Source organism: Sorex fumeus, unplaced genomic scaffold (assembly GCF_029834395.1).
Source record: "Sorex fumeus unplaced genomic scaffold, SorFum_2.1 ptg000128l, whole genome shotgun sequence".
Taxonomy (NCBI): Eukaryota; Metazoa; Chordata; class Mammalia; order Eulipotyphla; family Soricidae; genus Sorex; species Sorex fumeus.
Genome location: NW_026606185.1, coordinates 2386431 through 2404312, shown reverse-complemented (window position 1 = coordinate 2404312; position 17882 = coordinate 2386431). Strand labels below are relative to the sequence as shown.

The 17882-nt window shown below is 40.8% G+C and overlaps 1 protein-coding gene across 1 annotated transcript; it reads right to left on the bottom strand.

Moving 5' to 3' along the window:
- Positions 1-3875: 3875 nt before the first annotated feature.
- On the bottom strand, positions 3876-12311 carry CST8 (cystatin 8). Its single transcript, XM_056138414.1, has 3 exons — positions 12081-12311; positions 9090-9203; positions 3876-3959 (listed from the first exon to the last, which is right to left on the bottom strand). The coding sequence occupies exons 1-3, from the start codon at positions 12309-12311 to the stop codon at positions 3876-3878; spliced, it is 429 nt and encodes a 142-aa protein (XP_055994389.1).
- Between the last annotated feature and the right edge of the window lie 5571 nt (positions 12312-17882).

Genomic DNA, 17882 nt, shown 5'->3' with positions numbered 1-17882 from the left:
TTTGATTTTCCTGCAACTAATAGATTTAAAGTATGTCTGTCACAGCATATAATGATCATTGCTTTTGAGGAGCTTCCACTATGCTACAGAAGATAAGTTAGGATGTGAAACACTGGCACAGATATATAATGTATAACAGGTATGCAATATGCAATAAGTCCATCTAGGGTATGCAAGTGGTTAAGTGCAATACGCCTCAGTTGAACATAGAACATTATGGTAAAATCCAGACACCTGAGGATCCACCGGGAATGAAATGTATTTGAGGTATATGCAGCACAGAATATTCACCAGGTTATAATCCAGCCACCCACAGGGAACACCATTCTGACCCCACTGATCCTTTCCTAGAAAACAAGAGGAGAATAAGAGCTCAGCTGTGGTGGGCAGACCAGGTGTCTCCTTATAGCAACATAGTCACTCACCTTTTGGGTGACACAGTTCACACAGTCACTCAGAGATTCTAACGCTACCAGCAAGGTGGCTTCTATGTCAAAAAATAAGGCCATCTGGAGTCAGTCTCCATCGCTTGTCCCTCTAACACATTAATCAACTCTGGCTTTGGTGCCTAGTTTTCCCCTCAATTATTTAAAAGCGGGTATTACCTAAACCATTAAACTTGACTTGCACCCTGTGCTTTTCTGCCCTGTGATCTCAGGAAAGAGTTGTCTGGAAAACACTTGAAGGCCATCCTGGTAGAATGGAAGTCCCCTCTGCTCCTTGGCATAGCTATATGAAGACCCACTTTTGAACGCACGTCTTGACTATGTTCCTTGCTACACCTGAAGTTTATTGCCTCAGTGCACAGGTGGCAGCTTTCTTCCTCCTGAATACTTGAGTTTTAACCATCTATACTCTGTACCAGAACCCTCAGTTCACATCCTCGCAGTTGGTCTGTGTGTCACTAGGTTCTGACTCAGTACGGAGATCTCTACTATCTCTCTGTAACTCAGTAGTCAAGTGGTTATTTCTATGACTCCCTTGTGAGTCATAGAAATCCAATCCCTCTGATGTCGCTCAAGTGAGAAGCAGCACTGACAGGGGTTCCTTGGCCCTCAGATGTCCACAGACTCACCAAGAGATCCAGACATCCACTCCATAGAGAAGTGCTCATACTTACTCCGGGCCTCTTAATTTTCTATATTTCTGGGATGGGGCACTAACACAGTTTGATAGTGAAAGTTTCTCAAGGACCATATCTGTTAGTGTGAAGTATATGGAAAGTCCCAGGCAAAGAACCAGTCCTTGGGTAAGTATGGGAAGCAAAAGTATACAAAACTCATGAAAGCAGTCACACCACCCACAGCATCTCCAGGTTGGTACCACACTACACTTTTCCTTGTGGGTCCCACTACCCAAAAGCTGCCCTTAAAAAAATACCATTACAAAATATTGATGCAAAACTACTATCTTTACAAAATTGTTTCTTTGTGCCCTACACTATTTCACAGCCAGAAGAGACACAGAACTGTAATTGAACTTCATGATCTCTGTCTTGGATAGAAATATTTGAATTCTCACCACTTACTGAGTCTTGGGATGTAAAACATAAGCATGAACGTATGTTCATTTGAAAGAATGATCATTCTGAATCATAACCAATATCACAGAACAGACATGTTCAATTTTTGATTAAAATACAATGGCTATAGAATTAACCATTTTCAAATGTACAATTCAGTCAAGTATATGTGCATATGATTGTATAATTAATCTCCAGAACAATTTTATCTTTGTTGTTGAAAACTGAAGCAGTCTATTAAATTATTAGATACACCAATTTTAGCTTTTTATTTTATAATTTAGATAACATAGTTACAAAAATAGTTAAGTTTATGATATTGAGGCTGGAGTGATAGCACAGTGGTAGGGCATTTGCCTTGCACGCAACCAACATGGCCGACCCGAGTTCGATTCCTCCGCCCCTCTCGGAGAGCCTGGCAAGCTACCGAGAGTATCTCGCCTGCACGGCAGAGCCTGGCAAGCTCCCCGTGACATATTCGATATGCCAAACACAGTAACAACAAAGTCTCCAATGGAGATGTTACTGGGCCCGCTCGAGCAAATCGATGATCAACGGGAGGGCCTTTACCTTTTCCTTTACCTTTATGATATTGAGCACGTTATTATCACCAATGGGTCCAAGACCTGCCATAATATTTTAATACCTCTCCATCATCCTTCTCTCCCCCCACCATTTGGTGACACATATTCTTGAAGAAGTAGGGGTGGTAGGGCTTGAACTCAGGATCTCACACTCACACATGAAAGGCAAGAGCTCTACCTCTATGCCACGTCCTTGGCCAGGTACACCTATTATTATAAACAAGGCCCACTAGACATTCAGGGTGGTGGAACATACAATGCTGGACGTGTCAGCATGTTGCTACCACATAAACTATCTCCCATTCCTCTAACACAACTATTTTTGTTTGTTTGGGAGCCACACCCAGCAGTGTTCAGGGATTACTCCTGTCTCTGCACACAAGGACCATATGGGATGCTAGGGATTAATCATGAAGACCAAGTGCAAGTGCCTTGCCCACTGTACTCTCTCTCCAGCCCTAAAAGCCAGCTTGGCACACTTTCTTTCAGTTTCTACCTTTTATTATTATTTTTGAATTTTTTCTCTAATTGAATCACTGTGAAATTCCCAGTTACAAAGTTGTTCACAATTGGATTTCCGCCATACAATGTTCCAACACCAGTCCCTTTACCAGTGTACATTTCCCACCACCAATGTCCCCAGTTTCCCTCCTGTCATCCCCTGTCCACCCAACCTGTTTCTTTGGCTGGCACGTCCCCTCTCCCCCCCCCCCCCCCGCCTTTCTCACTTGCTTGCTCTCTTTCTCTCTTTTTCCTTTCGGCAGTTATGGTTTGCAACACAGGTACTGGAAGGTTATCATGTTTACCCCTTTACATACTTCCAGAACTCAGAACTTATTTGAATGGTTACTTTCCTCAAGGGACTTTCATCTTCTAATATCATCCCTAATTCCATTCATCCTCACATCTTCCTGTATGTCCCCTTTGCCCCCTCACTTTATCCTCCCTGCTATCCTCCTTCCCCTTCCGCTCTTCCGTTTTCCCTGCTCCTTCTTTCCTATCAAGCTCATGTGAACACATGGGCATACACTGCTTACTTTCAGGCGCATATGCAAACAATATGGCTTATATTTTTTCTCCTTCCAGAACAAGTCTTTATTGTTCAACCAATCAACACGCTGAATGAGGCCAAACACTGAGCAAGTCATGAATAAACAATAAATAAACATGAATATTCATGAGTTCCCATGTATTGTAGGCACCTCTAGATATTTCACAAGAACCAACTGGACTGAGTGACTAACATCACAATGACCATTCTCTAAAGCTATTTTAAAATAAAAATCACACCCCACATCTGCCTTTCTCTCCCTGACCAATGTTGATTAGGGAGAATATAATAAGGAAAACAAATCTTCAGCCCTGGTGATCTATCCACTCAGGAAGAAGACTAAGGTCAAAGGAAATTTCTAGAAGAAAACTGAATTATCAGCCTCTGGGTTCCAACCTCTGAAAGGGATAGTTACTCTTCAAAATATAATACCTCAGATTTTCAGTAAGTAATAAAATTTAATTTCACTTCACCTTTGTACTCAGTAATGAAAGTTATTTCTAGTGGTGGGCCATTATTGTAGTCAAAGATGAGGACATCCCTAGAAGTCAGTGAAGAGTGGTTAATTAGACATGCCCGTATTTTGTCTTCACATAATATGAAATTAGAAAACAAAACAGCAGAGAAACATGCAAGAGCAAAGTGTGTTGATGATGTCCACATGTGTTATCATTTATTTTGTACAGAAAGGTAGTGATCAGTAGCACTCTAGCTCTCATCAGATCTCCACACATTGCTTTTTTACTACGGTGAATTCTCCATTCCAGGGAAGCGCACTGACCAAAAAGTTGCAAGCTGCTCTCTGAAAAAGACAATCACCACAATTAAAATCGGTGGTCTGACAAAAGATAAAAAAAGTCTTGATGCTTAGAAATATGCTGGAAGACTATGAATAATGCAAAGGAACAGGATAGATGGCAGCAGACCTTCATAACCATCAGAAGTTACCTGAAGACTCTTTTAATACAACCATGGACAGAAGCAAAATTAATAATCATCATAATTTGGTAGGTAATCAAATGTAAATGTGATTCTGTATCTGATTTTAAATTCTCTCTAATATTAACTTAATGCCAATAAAATAATATATTAGAAATAAACTAATATATTTATCTTAAAACTAAAATTTAAATCAAGCAGTAGGGCGTTTGCCTTGCACGCAGCCAACATGGCCGACTTGAGTTCGATTCCTCCGCCCCTCTCGGAGAGCCCGGCAAGCTACCGAGAGTATTCGATATGCCAAACACAGTAACAACAAAGTCTCCAATGGAGACGTTACTGGGCCCGCTCGAGCAAATCGATGATCAACGGGAGGGCCTTTACCTTTACCTTTACCTTACAGAGTAAAAGTAATTTACAGAGTTCTAGGACCTAATACAAAATGGCTTTCTATTTCTAAATATCACTGAAATAACAAATGAAGTTGTCTGTGTGATGTATGAAATGGTAAATAGATAAAGTTATGGACAAAGCATGCATGCATAGATAGATGAGTAAGTGAATGAGTGGATGCATGACTGAGTGAATGGACAGATGCATAATAATGGAATGGTGGTGAATTTGTTAATGGAAATTTGTACAGGTGGGTGGATAGATTAACTGATGATGTATAAATGAATTAGTGAATGAAGTGATGGACGGATGAATAATTAAGTAATGGGTAAATGGATAGTGAAAAGGTAGATAAATACAAGTTTTGGTATAGACGTAGAGAGAATGAGGTACTTCTAGGAGTTGTGAAATAAATGTAGTCAGAAAGAAAGAGATTTGATCTGTGTTGAGTATTAGATACATATAAAGGAGGATTATAGAGACTTTTTTTTTCAACAGGCAAAAGAATACCAAATAAAATGGTTTTACGGGGGGCTGGAGATATATTACAGCAGGTAGTGTGCTTCCCTTGCACATGGTTCACCTGGCTTCAATCCCCAGTACTCCATATGGTAACCCCAAGCCCTGCCATGAGTGCTCCCTAAGCACAGAACTAGGAGCAAACCCTGAGCACCACCAGGTGTGGCCCAAACCCACCAATGGGCTTACAGGAAAATGATATTAGAAATTAAAAGCTCCTCTGATTTTCAAATTGATCCAGAATGCATTCATTATCTAATATTCTAGATATTCTAGGTACTCTGAATATCTAGAATATGTAGAAATATCCTAGAATGAAAATATAAATGAGGAATAAATAATAACCCAACTTAGTAAACAAGGGGAAAATCCTTTAAAAAATACTTATTCTGAACAGCATACTGTTTTGATATCTATATCTTAATAGTCTACTTTCAAATTAGGTAATGAAATACTTCCCAATTTCCTATTTTAGTAAGTCTTTGGCTATTTGGGGGTCTCTTAAGATTCCATCACTGTATCACTGTCATCCCGTTGTTCATCGATTTACTTGAGCAGATGCCAGTAACATCTCCATTTGTCCTAGCTCTGAGATTTTAGCAGCCTCTCCTTACTCGTCTTTCCCAACGCTGCTGTATTGTGGCTTTTTCAGGGTCAGGGGAATGAGAACCGTTATTGCTACTGTTTTTGGCATATCAAATATGCCATGGGTAGCTTGCCAGGCTCTTCAATGATATGATTCCATACAAACGTTATTATTTACTGTTCTAACTCCTTGAAGAAACTTCAATTTGAACTTCAATGGAGATTGCTTGGAATCAACACAGTAATTTAATTAAAATGGTCATTTTGACATTATTAATTTTTCCAATCCATGATCATGAAATATTTTTTCACTTCCTAAATTCTTCTATCTCTTTATTAAGTGATTTAAAGATTCTATAGCATAGATATCTCACATTTTTAAAAGTTTATTTATATATACTTGATGTTTGTGGATACTATTTTGAATGGGATACTCTGATAATTTTCTCCTCTAATTCATTATTTGCACATAATGAATTAGAAAGATGTAGTGCATATACACAATGGAATACTATGCAGTTGCAAGGAATGGTGAATCATGCAATTCACTTCAACTGGAACAGAATGGAGGATATAATGTTAAGTGAAGTAATCCAGAAGAGGAAGGACAAACAGGATGATCTCACTTATCTGCAGAATATAAAATAACTGGACAAGGGAATGCAAGGTATTAAGAGAAGGGATCAATGGCTAAATAAATAGCAATACTCCTACATTAAAAATATTTTTAAAATGTTTAAAAAGAGAAGGGAATAACTATCATCTTTCACCTCAGAGTATAGGAAGAAAAAAATAGAGCAGGGAAAATAGAGGGAATTAGCAAGAAGTGGACAGAAGTGGCAAAATCAAGGACGCTGCGCCTTATACATCAGTAGTGGGGAAGAATTGCATAGCTATATATCCAAATCAGAAAACGACACTGAAAGTATGAGATCCAAACTACAACAACAAAACTTAAAATGTAACTCTAGGGAAGGCAGGCTGGGGAACAAGGGTCAGAGCTTCAGTTACACTGATGGTGTGGGATTGTGATATAGTTATATATACCAAGCACAGATCCAGCAACACTGAGAACATGAGCTCTAAGCAGCAACCACTGATCATTGTAATGTGTCTGTCAAGGTGGCAGATGGGAATCAGGTGTGAGAAGGATGGAGCTGGTGGAGAGAAGTTGAGACTGGTGGTGGATTTGGTGTTAAAATATTACATGCCCAAAGCGCAACAATAACTTTGAAAATCATGGTTCTTCAATTAAAATTTTAAAATAAAGTTTTTAAAAAGAAGACCGGTTTTGGGGGAGGAAGTGGGAGGGAACCTGGGGACACTGGTGGAGGGAAGTTGACACTGGTTGTGGGACTCATGCTGGAACACTGTATGCATGAAAATTAATAATTATACATAACTATAAATCACAGTGCCTTAATAAAAATGGTAATTAAAAATATTAACAAATTAAAAGCAGTTAGATCATTATTTTCTCTAATATAGTGCTACACAGACTTTGGCAGTGATGTGAACAAATGGGATGTACTTGGAAATTATTATTTAACAAATCTGGGATGTGGCCAGGGTATGTGTGTATGTGTGCTTATGTCACATGCTCCAAATGACTATTCACATCAGGGAAGTATGAGAGTATTTAACACACATTAATTTAGAGGGCTAACTCCCTAAATTAAAATGTATATAATGAACCTCACTGTTATGTAAAAGCCCCACTTCGTTGGGGGAAAATGATGCTTATCTGATCAGTTCTGGTCCTTAAGCTGGGTTCCCAGGTCTTCTGCATGCAAAGTGTATGCTCCAGCCCTTTAGTATATCTTCCCTGCTCTTCCCACTAATTCTTAATGACAAGAGCAAGCACAACTCATTATCATTTTCTTCCTAACCTGAACCTAGCAGAATGACTTCCAAAAGACAGGTAGGCAAAAAAAATAAATAAAATAGTGCCATTTCTGCCACAAATAAGACCATGACAACAGTATATACTACCAATGATCACAAAGCATATCCGTGGGTTGGGTGGTTTTCAAGAAACGTACCCACAGGTACTCAGAGAGAACAACAAATTGGTCATAAAATAGGTGGAATGTGGGGACAATGACACAGGAGTCAAAAGTGTAGCTATGTCAAAGGGATAAGGAATTTCACACACTAGATCCATATCAACTACAGTCCTCCGCTCTACCAGCTGAGCTATCGAAGGGAGCGTAAACAGAAGCTTCTCCTTAGCACAGCGGTAGGGCGTTTGCCTTGCGCGCAGCCAACCCCGCAGGGCCAGGTTCGATTCCTCCACCCCTCTCGGAGAGCCTGGCAAGCTAACGAGAGTATTCAATATGCCAAACACAGTAACAAGAAGTTTCACAATGGAGACGTTACTGGGCCCGCTCGAGCAAATCGATGAATGACGGGAGGACAGTGGAAAGTGACAGATCCATATCAATAAATTGGTTAGGAAAGAGATGAAAGCAGCAGATGTGTATAAACATTCAAACCTACAGAAAATCCAAGCCTTCAACAATTTAGTCTAAGTCCTTGGATAAATAAGGTACTCTCCCTACTCTGAGATTAAAAAATAGAGACTTAAGTCCAAAAGACTCTGGGCCAAGTAAACCCTTTGGAAGGAGTCTAGTCTTTGGGCTACTCTCTTACTTTTGTGGAAACCATCAAAGCATGTTAGTATTCACTGAAGCCTGAATGATGGGCAACGTTTGGCCAGGTCACTGCTCAGTCTCCAGAACCCAAAATAACACCTGGTGCAAACTGAGATTTGATGAGCAGAATTTGAGTGAATGATTGAATTTCTCTTTGAGACTTCATAAGAATAAACAGCTGTGGTTGTGGGGCTGGAGAGATAGTATTACAATGGTTAAAGAGCATGTCTTTGTGTGCAGTCAACATAATTTGATCCCCGTATCACATGGTCCCTTGAGAATCTCCAGGTGCATCCCTGAAAGCCTCTGAGTACCACCTAATGTTGTCCTAGAAGCTATCAAGTCTGTCAGAATAGCCTGGGCAATGCCAGAACCACAGAGTCCAAGCAGCACAACATCCTTAGTCCCTCACATTTAAATAGTCAGTTGGTTGAGAATATCTAGGAAGTGCCACCAGGCTTCTTGAGAACTACTTGGTAACTGCCACCACCACCTTTACACACACACACACACACACACACACACACACACACTCACACACGAGTTACTCCCTAATCCAAAAGAACATTCTTTCAGTTATCATGTTTTCTGGCACAAGGTCAGTTGACAGTCTTTGTATTAAGAGTGACCTTGATAATTTCACGTTCCCAAGACAAGAGACAGGGAAAGATTCAGAGGGTCTCCTCTGTTCCACTTCTCTTCCGTGAGTCATAGGTTTGACCACTTCTAGAGGGAAGCATTTGGAGTAATCCAGATCTCAAAGAGGGAATCTAAGATCCCATTTTTTTCTGCCTGGGACACAGAGTAATCAAGACCATGGCAAAATAGTGGTTACTACCTACCTTTTCTAGATGGAAATTTTCTTGAATGCCACAGCTTTCATTATTTGTTGAAGATTTTATGCAATTGCTGCGGGCAATTTCAACATCAATAGAGTAATCCAAATGATCTGTGACCTGCAAATTATCAATGTGAAAAATTTCATTCAAACAAGGGTCAGGGAAACTGATCCATGGTAGGACCACTTGCCACACTGGGAAAGGGGTTGCAGTTATGACAGAGAATGGACGACTATAACAATGATAGTTGGAAATTATAACTCTGGACAAAAACTTAGTGCTGAAAGGAGGTAAAGTGATATACATGATACTCTTTCAGTAACAGTATTTCAACCCACAATGCCTAACAGGAAGTAAGGGAGAAAGGGAGGTAGAGAGAGAGAGAAATGTCTGTCACAGAGGCAAGCTGGGAAGGGGGTGTGAGAGAAACTGGGAATATTGGTGGTGAGAAATGTGCACTGGTGAAGGGACAGGTGTTGGGATATTGTATGACTAAAATCCAATCATGAACAACTTCATAACCATGTACCTCATGGTGATTCCATTGAACATAATTTTTTAATTAAAAATTTTATTCAAAAATGTTTTAGCAAAACTAAAATGCATACTCTCCCTTACCTTCAACTTCCCTCCCCTTTCTTCTCCACCTTCCAGTGAAATATATAAAGGCCAACAATACTGCCCTGGGCTTCTATGTGTGCTGATACTTGCTTTCCCCTGAAGCTGAATACTAAAACTTCTTTCCAGTGTTAAGCTTCTAGAAGGGAATCCCTTTCAACCTATTTTTTGCCCCAAATTCCACTGCATGTAATATGCTCAGCAAAGAGTCAAGGGAAGAGGAAAGAGAAGTATGTAGCCTTCAGAATCAACAGCAATTTCAGTCTTAGAAGTTAAAAACTCAAGAGGTCAACTTAGAAAGACAGGACGCTCAGCCACAGTGAACTCCCACCCATTTCCCTGATTCTTATCACATATGCAATGACTCTTCAGGTCTAGTCCTCTGTCGAAATTACTCCTCTTTGGGGGGTTTTGCATTTTCAGTCTCCTTAGCAAGCAGTTCTTAGAAACCAGGTGTGAGTTCTTTGTTAGAGTGTATGGTGGGTAGGGCTGCAGTGGGTCAACAAGGCAATAGAAGTTACAGGTTAAATCATAATAGAAGTTACCAGTTAAATAGAAGTTACAGGTTAAATCATACTTGTTAAGTATGTGTTATTTAATCATACTTGTTAAGTATTGTTAAGTATATGGTTAAGGTTGCTCAAGGCATCCATTTATATGTGCTGTCATCACTTTTAAAAGGGGGCATGAGAGGTGGGTTCAGATTCATGTGAAATTTCTTTTTTCCCCTCAGGTCTTGCTTCTTTGCTCTCTCCATGCATTTAATAAAGTTGTACTAAAGTATCTATGTTCCAAAGACTCTTTTGGGAAGAGATGCTTGTTAGACTAGTTGTCTTCAACCACTTATTCATGAACTGGTGCTGGTTCACAGGTATAGCAAAGTTGAAAACCACAGTTCTACCACAGTGGTTATAAAAATTAATTGTGTATAAGTATACAGACAGATGCTGGTCTGCAAGTGTAAAAACATTGAATTCTTGGTTCAAGAGCATCAAGAACTGACCGCTAGAATGAGTTTAGCAGTTGAATTTGTACATTGAAAACCTTGCAAATAATATGAAAATGAATATGCTCATCAGTAGAATTTTTTATTTTTTTATTGAGTCATTATGAGGTACAAAGTTACTCATGATTGTGTTTTGGGTATACAATGCTCCAACATCAATCCTTTCAGTTTTCACTTCCCTCTAGCATTGCACCCAGTTTCCCTCTTACACTCCTTTTTGCCTCTGTGGCAGGTACTTTTTTGCCCCATAGGCACTGTGGTTTGCAATACTCTTCCTGATAGGGTAACATATTACTTTACAACATTGCAGCACCTCCTTCTTTTCCGGTTACTCCTTCCCTTATCCATTGTCTTATTCTATTCCCCTTACCCCAGAGACAAACTGCCTACTTATATTCATTTTAAATTGTGAACTACAATCTTCACTGAGTACTTTCTCTGTTAAACACTTTGTTCTTGGAGCTTTTCACTTGATAAGTCAGTCAACCCTAATATTAATTCCCCTGGATAATATTGTTACCCTGTTTTTTAGATAAGGAGACACAGAGAAATTAAGCAACTTTCAGGTCAACTGCTAATTCAGGGTTTAAACCAAGGTACCTTGTTAGTTCAATCCCTGCTGTTGTCATTCCCAGCCTAGCTGACTTCATCCATCTGGGCCTTGCAGTGGCCCTGCAGGGAGGGATGGGAGTGAAGGTGAGACAGGAACCCATGGGCACAGGACTGGGGACAGAAGAGCAACAGCTGCACTTGAGTGAGGCAGCTCCTCTGTGGACTCCCAGGGTGGGCCTCACTAGGTCTCAGGAAATGGACTACTTGTGAAGGAGTGATCCCAAGCAGTCACTTTCTTATTTATTCAGGGCACAGAGATGACCAGAGTGGGATCTCGCTTCCAACTTGTGGGGGCTCCAGTTCTGCTTCCACCGCTCATGACAGTAGGTAAATTAAGTCACACTTGGTTTGAACTGGGGCCTTGACAGTGCCCCTTTGACTTTAAGATCATTCATAATCTGGCAACTGCTCATATTCACTGACCATCACATTGACTCCTTAGGGTAGGTGAAATGGTCCATGTTCTCCGCCCCCCTCCCCCCACCATGACAACTTTCTTTTCCTGACTGTTCTGGACACCCAAGAGCAACCTCAAAAATCCTCCTCTTGCTTTTCTCCTCCTCCCAATGTTCCTGGAATAGACTCTCAAATAAGTTACATGCATTTAAGTTTTAATATTAATATCTGTTGTGAAAATCCAAACTACAGTGTGTCCCATCAGCTTCCTTCATTTTCTGATGTCAATATTTCCTCAAAGTCCCACTCTTTCAGTCTATGCCACTACATACACATTTCACACTTGTAAACAACACCTTTACCTGTAGCTGGGCTTGTACTACCTTGGTCACCTGGAAGAGATATTCATCCTCACTGTCTTTGTTATATTCTTGCATGGCAAACCATAAACACTGCCTCACATTTGCACTGGAGGCATCAACTACTTTTAATTCCCTCAGCACCTTGATTTGATTGTTTTCTGCATGTACATTGGCCGCAAGGACCAACAGATATGTCAGCAAGAGCAGGAAGGTCCACTGGGTCCGAGTCATCCTCAGCTGTGAAACAGGTAGGCCTCCTTATTGTTTCAGGTTAAAGCAGTGAATATTGTGTGGTTGTTGTTGAACAAGGTCAAAGATTTTTCCACAACAGCATCAGCACAGCTGGATTCAAAACAGAGCCATTAGAGTTTTGTACTCCAAAAACACCCACCCCAAGAAAGCCAATCAAAGTATCTTACTCCCAGCCTTGTGTCCTTTTCATTCTGGGTGTGACCTTTGGTACCTGGAGAGCTCCTTGACCCAATGTGCCAACACCTCCTCTGAGCCCTTCCCTCCGATTTCTGCATCTCACGACCATAATGTGTCACTCTGAAAGGTCTTGTTATCCCCTTGATCACTCAGCACTCTGGAGCATTCCAACCCACTCTCCCTACACTCTGCCTCTTACTCCTGGTTCTGCTCTCCATACTAACCTCTGTTCTAAGTCTTCAGGACCCCCAACTTCTTCTATGTGCTTGTCCCTTGATCCTGATCTCTGACCTGCTCAGTACCTAAATTAACAGTCCTAAAGGGAAGTCATACTTTGTGATGTAATCCAGCACCTGTGACCCTGCCTCCTTGAGGCACCTCCCATCTGCTGGTCTATGGCAGATAGTACAGGCAGCTCACAAAGAACAGCCAATTGCTTCCCACCTCTGTCAAGTAAGTGGAGGGTCCCATGTAAGAGCAGCCTCACTCTCTATAGATTCCATCTCCTGAAAGTCAGTCCTCTCTCTCTCTCTCTCTCTCTCTCTCTCTCTCTCTCTCTCTCTCTCTCTCTCTCTCTCTCTCTCATTATCTCCTCCCTCTAGTATCCTGACAGAATGAGGATAGTGTCTTGTACCAGGCCTTAGACAAGGAGATATAGGCACTTAATAGACCCTGGAGGACTCTGAGGGTCTATGAAAAAGCCAAATTGTGAAAAGTAAGGAGTTGAAAAAGCTGTTAGGCGTTTGGTCGTGAGAAGGGGCAGAGTACCGAAAACAATACATAGCAAGATTTCACTAGGCAGATTATGAACCATCAACCTGATGAATATATCATCCTGTATTTAAACTGCTTGCTTATTGATTAAAGCCTTATTTGTTTCTCATTTTTATTTGTTAGAACCATTTCTGTAGTAGACAATACTTTTCCACTTTACAAAGTTACATGAGTAATTTTATGTAAATGTTCTGTAGATGAATGCAAAATCTTTGTATAAATTTTAATTTAGTATATATTGCTAAATTGATAACTCATTTATTAATGAGTTTAAAATTTTGCTTTACAATACAAAATAAATTATTTTGGTTCTGCTTTGGGGGCAGGGTTTGAGGTTCATGAGGGAAACATCCAAAATACAGTGGTATGAAGGTGTAATGATGGTGGGATTGGTGTTCAAATATTAAATGTAATCAAATATTGTGAACAACTTCATAAAAATAAAATTACTTTAATAAAAAGATTTTTCTTTAAAAAAATAAAAATTTAAAAAAATTTTCCTTTATGTTAGAAACATTTGGAGAGCTTTAAGAAGTACCCAATAAAATCAGTCTATGAGAGGTAAGTTTAGAAAATAAGCATTTTGTTTCTAGGAATTCAATGGCAGCCACAATTTGAAACCAGTAATCCATGTCTGTGTATCTGAAATATAAATGTGTATGTTGAACCCGAGTTAAAAATGCAAGTTCTGGGGGTATGGTGCTGCCAGCAGGTCAATCTGTACCTGTGAGATGAGTGCATCAGCAGCCTGATGGCAATGTCAGACTTTTAGATACCCCAAAATTGCTGCTGTACCTTTGGCCAGACCCCAAAAACTTGGGGCAAAGTTTACCAAGAAAGTAAACAGCCAAAAGTTAGGTATTTGTGAGATACACCCACAAACCACCTTCGGCTCAGCTATATAATTGGAGGCATGGCTTCTCTGGTTTCTGATCAAACTGCTTAATGGCCATGATCCCAGAGTCTCGGAAACAAATCTCGGAACCCAAAGGCTTTTGGCAGAAATATGTCCTGTTCCTGCAGTAGGTTGCTGGCGCTGGGCCACTCCAGGTGGGAATAGGTTTCGTGCCTTGGCCTGTTCCTCCTGGTGGCCTGGTGACCACCATCCTCCAGAGGCCACTGGACAGTCAGGTTTGAGCCTGCAGTGACGAGACACACGGGGCCTCACCACACGGGGGTGGAGCTGACTCTTTCTCCCCATCCCAACGAGACCCCGAGTCGCCACCTACAAACGGCCTCTCTGGCTCCTGATCAACCTGATTAATAGTCATGATACCAGAGACTCAGAAACAAATCTTGAAACCCAGCAGCTTTTGGCAGAAATGCATCTGGACTGCATACAAGGTGGCCGTCGGCTCAGAGCTTATTGGAAAGCCACGTATGAGCCAGCAGTGACGGGGCAACTGCAGTCTCATGGGAAGGATGGTGGTACCAGCTTGTCCTTCATGCCCTACCAAGGTCACGAGTTGCCCCCCACAAGTGGATCTCTGGCATGGCCATGGCTCCAGAGGCAAAAGGACTTAGTCCAGAGCCCAGCAGCTTGCAGAAGAAAAGTGAATGGACCATGCGTTAAACTATGGCGCCATGCCTCCCCAGGAGGGAAAGGGTGTTGCTCCCTTCCGCCTTTATCCCCCCTGGCAGCAAGATAGCCACTGCTTCAGAGCTTATAGGAAAGCCAGGTACGAGCCAGAGGTGAAGGGGCAACTGCAGTCTCATGGGAAGGGGGAGGTACCAGCATGTCCTTCACGCTCTACCGAGGTCATGAGTTACCCCCCACAAGTGGCTCTCTGGCATGGCCATAACACCAGACACACAGAAACGAATCTCATAATTATCTGACTCTTTGCAGAAATCCAAAATCGTGGCCGTGTGACATTATATGATTCTCATAACCAGCGATAGAAAACAAAATATTTCACAATGCCTTTTCAGCAACTCTGATTGTTTGAGGGAAAATTCTAAACAATAATGGTGCATATTTTGTCAAAATAATGAATGTAATCAATGTAGAGAAGAGTTAAGTAGAAGTTATCTGCCTCACAGGCATTTGGGCGGTGGGAGGGGGGTATACTGGGGTTCTTGTTGGTGAAAAATGAGTACTGGTGAAGGAAAAGGTGTTTGATCATTGTATGACCAAGACTTAAATCTGAAAGCTTAGTAACTTTTCCCACAGTGATTCAATAAATAAATATAAAAAGAAAAAATAAATAAAAAAATTAAGGTGGAGTTCATGCCCAATTCAATCAGCTAATCAGTGGCTGAGTAAATAGCAGAACTCCTACAAAAAAAATGCAAGTTCTTTCAAACTGTACTACAAAGCAGTAATAATTAAAACAGCATGGTACTGGAACAAAGGCAGAACTGCAGACCAATGGAACAGGGTTGAATACACTGACATCTCCCCTCAATCATATGATCATCTAATCTTTGATAAAGGTGCAAGTAATATGAAGTGGAGTAAGGAAAGCCTCTTTAACAAATTGTGCTGGCATCACTGGATGGCTACATGCAAAAAAATGGGCTCAGAACTCTGCCTAACATCATGTACAAAAGTAAGATCAAAATGGATTAAAGACCTCAACATCAGACCAGACACCATAAGGTACATTGAAGAACAAAGTTGGCAAAACCCTCCATGACATTGAAGCTAATGGTATCTTCAAAGATGCCACGCCACTGACTGAGCAAGTGAAAACAGAGATAGATAAATGGGACTATCTTAAACTAAGAAGCTTCTGCACCTCCAAAGAAACAGTGACCAAAATACAAAGACAGTCTACAGAATGGGAAAGGATATTCGCCGAATACACATCTGACAAGGGGTTGATATCCAGGATATACAAAATACTGGTTAAACTCCACAAGAAGAAAACATCCAACCCCATCCAAAAATGGGGCAATGAAATGAACAGAAACTTTCTCAAAGAAGAAATCCGAATGGCAAAAAAGCACATGAGAAAATGCTCTACATCATTAATCATCAGGGAGATGCAGATCAAAACCACAATGAGGTACCATCTCACACCTCAGAGACTGGCCCACATTCAAAAGAACAAAAGCAACCGATGCTGGCGCGGATGTGGCGAGAAAGGGACACTCCTTCACTGTTGGTGGGAATGTCCACTGGTTCAGCCCTTCTGGAAAACAGTATAGACGATTCTCAAAAAATTAGAAATTGAGCTCCCATTTGACCCAGCAATACCACTCCTGGGAATATATCCCAGAGAGGCAAAAATGTATAGTCGAAGTGACATCTGCACTTGTTTGTTCATTGCAGCACTCTACAATAGCCAGAAACTGGAAGAAACCTGAATGCCCAAGAACAGATGACTGGTTAAAGAAACTTTGGTACATCTACACAATGGAGTACTATGTAGCTGTTAGAAAAGATGAAGTCATGAAATTTACATACAAGTGGTACAACATGGAAAGTATCATGCTAAGCGAAATGAGTCAGAAAGAGAGGGATAGACATAGAAAGATTGCATTCATCTGGGGGATATAAAGTAACAAAGTATGAGATTAATACCCAAGAATAGCTGAGATCAGCACCAGGAGGATTACTCCATAGCTTAGTGGCCAGTCGGGCATTCTAGAGGAAAGGGCAGCTCAGATAGAGAAGGGAACACCAAATAAAGGGTGTTTGGAGGATCCTCCCAGGAGGGGAGATACATGTCGAAAGTGGACTATGGACTGAACATGTTTGCCACTCAATGCCTCTTTTGCAGACCACAACACGCAAAAGGAGAGAGAGAACACAGGGGATTGCCCTGCCACAGAGACAGGGGGGATGGGGGCATAGGGGTAGGGGGATATTATCCATGGTGGTGGAAAATGGGCACTGGTGGAGGGATGGGTATCTGATCATTGTATAATCAAACCCAAGCACAAAAAATTGTAAATCTACAACTGTACCTCATGGTGTTTCACTAATAAAAAAAAATGCAAGTTCTAACAGCATAGGTCAGACCTAAAATATTGTTGGTCTTTTCTTTTGAAATTTTTTTTATTAAGTCACTTTGAATAACAAAGTTATTTCTGATTGAGTTTCAGGCATACAATGTTTCAATACCAATTCTTTCCCCCACCAATATCCCAAGTTTCCCTTCTAACCCCAAGCCTGCCTCTGTGGCAGTCACTATTTTTCCCTTTCCTCTCCCCCCACTTTAGGGCATTGTGGTTTAAAATGCTGTGGTTGCTGATGAGGTCACATTCATGTCATTACCTCCTTTTAGCTCTTTTGACCACATTTTGACAATCTCATATTTCTGCATCTCTGTCCTCATCCAATTTACTCCTTGGAGAGGAAAACCATTCTGTTTTCATTGGTCAAACTTTAGCATTTTTTTTTCAGGCTCAGTATTTATTCTTTCTTCTATTAATGTACTGACAATTTTTTCTAGAGTATTGTTTGAACTTTCCATATTAAAAACAAGAACTTTAGTGTAATATTTGGGAAATAAATATTATTTTTTATTTATTTATTTATTTTTGCTTTTTGGGTCACCCCGGCAATGCACAGGGTGCTGACTCATGCACTCAGGAATTACTCCTGGCAGTACTCAGGGGGACCATATGGGATGCCGGGAATCGAACCCG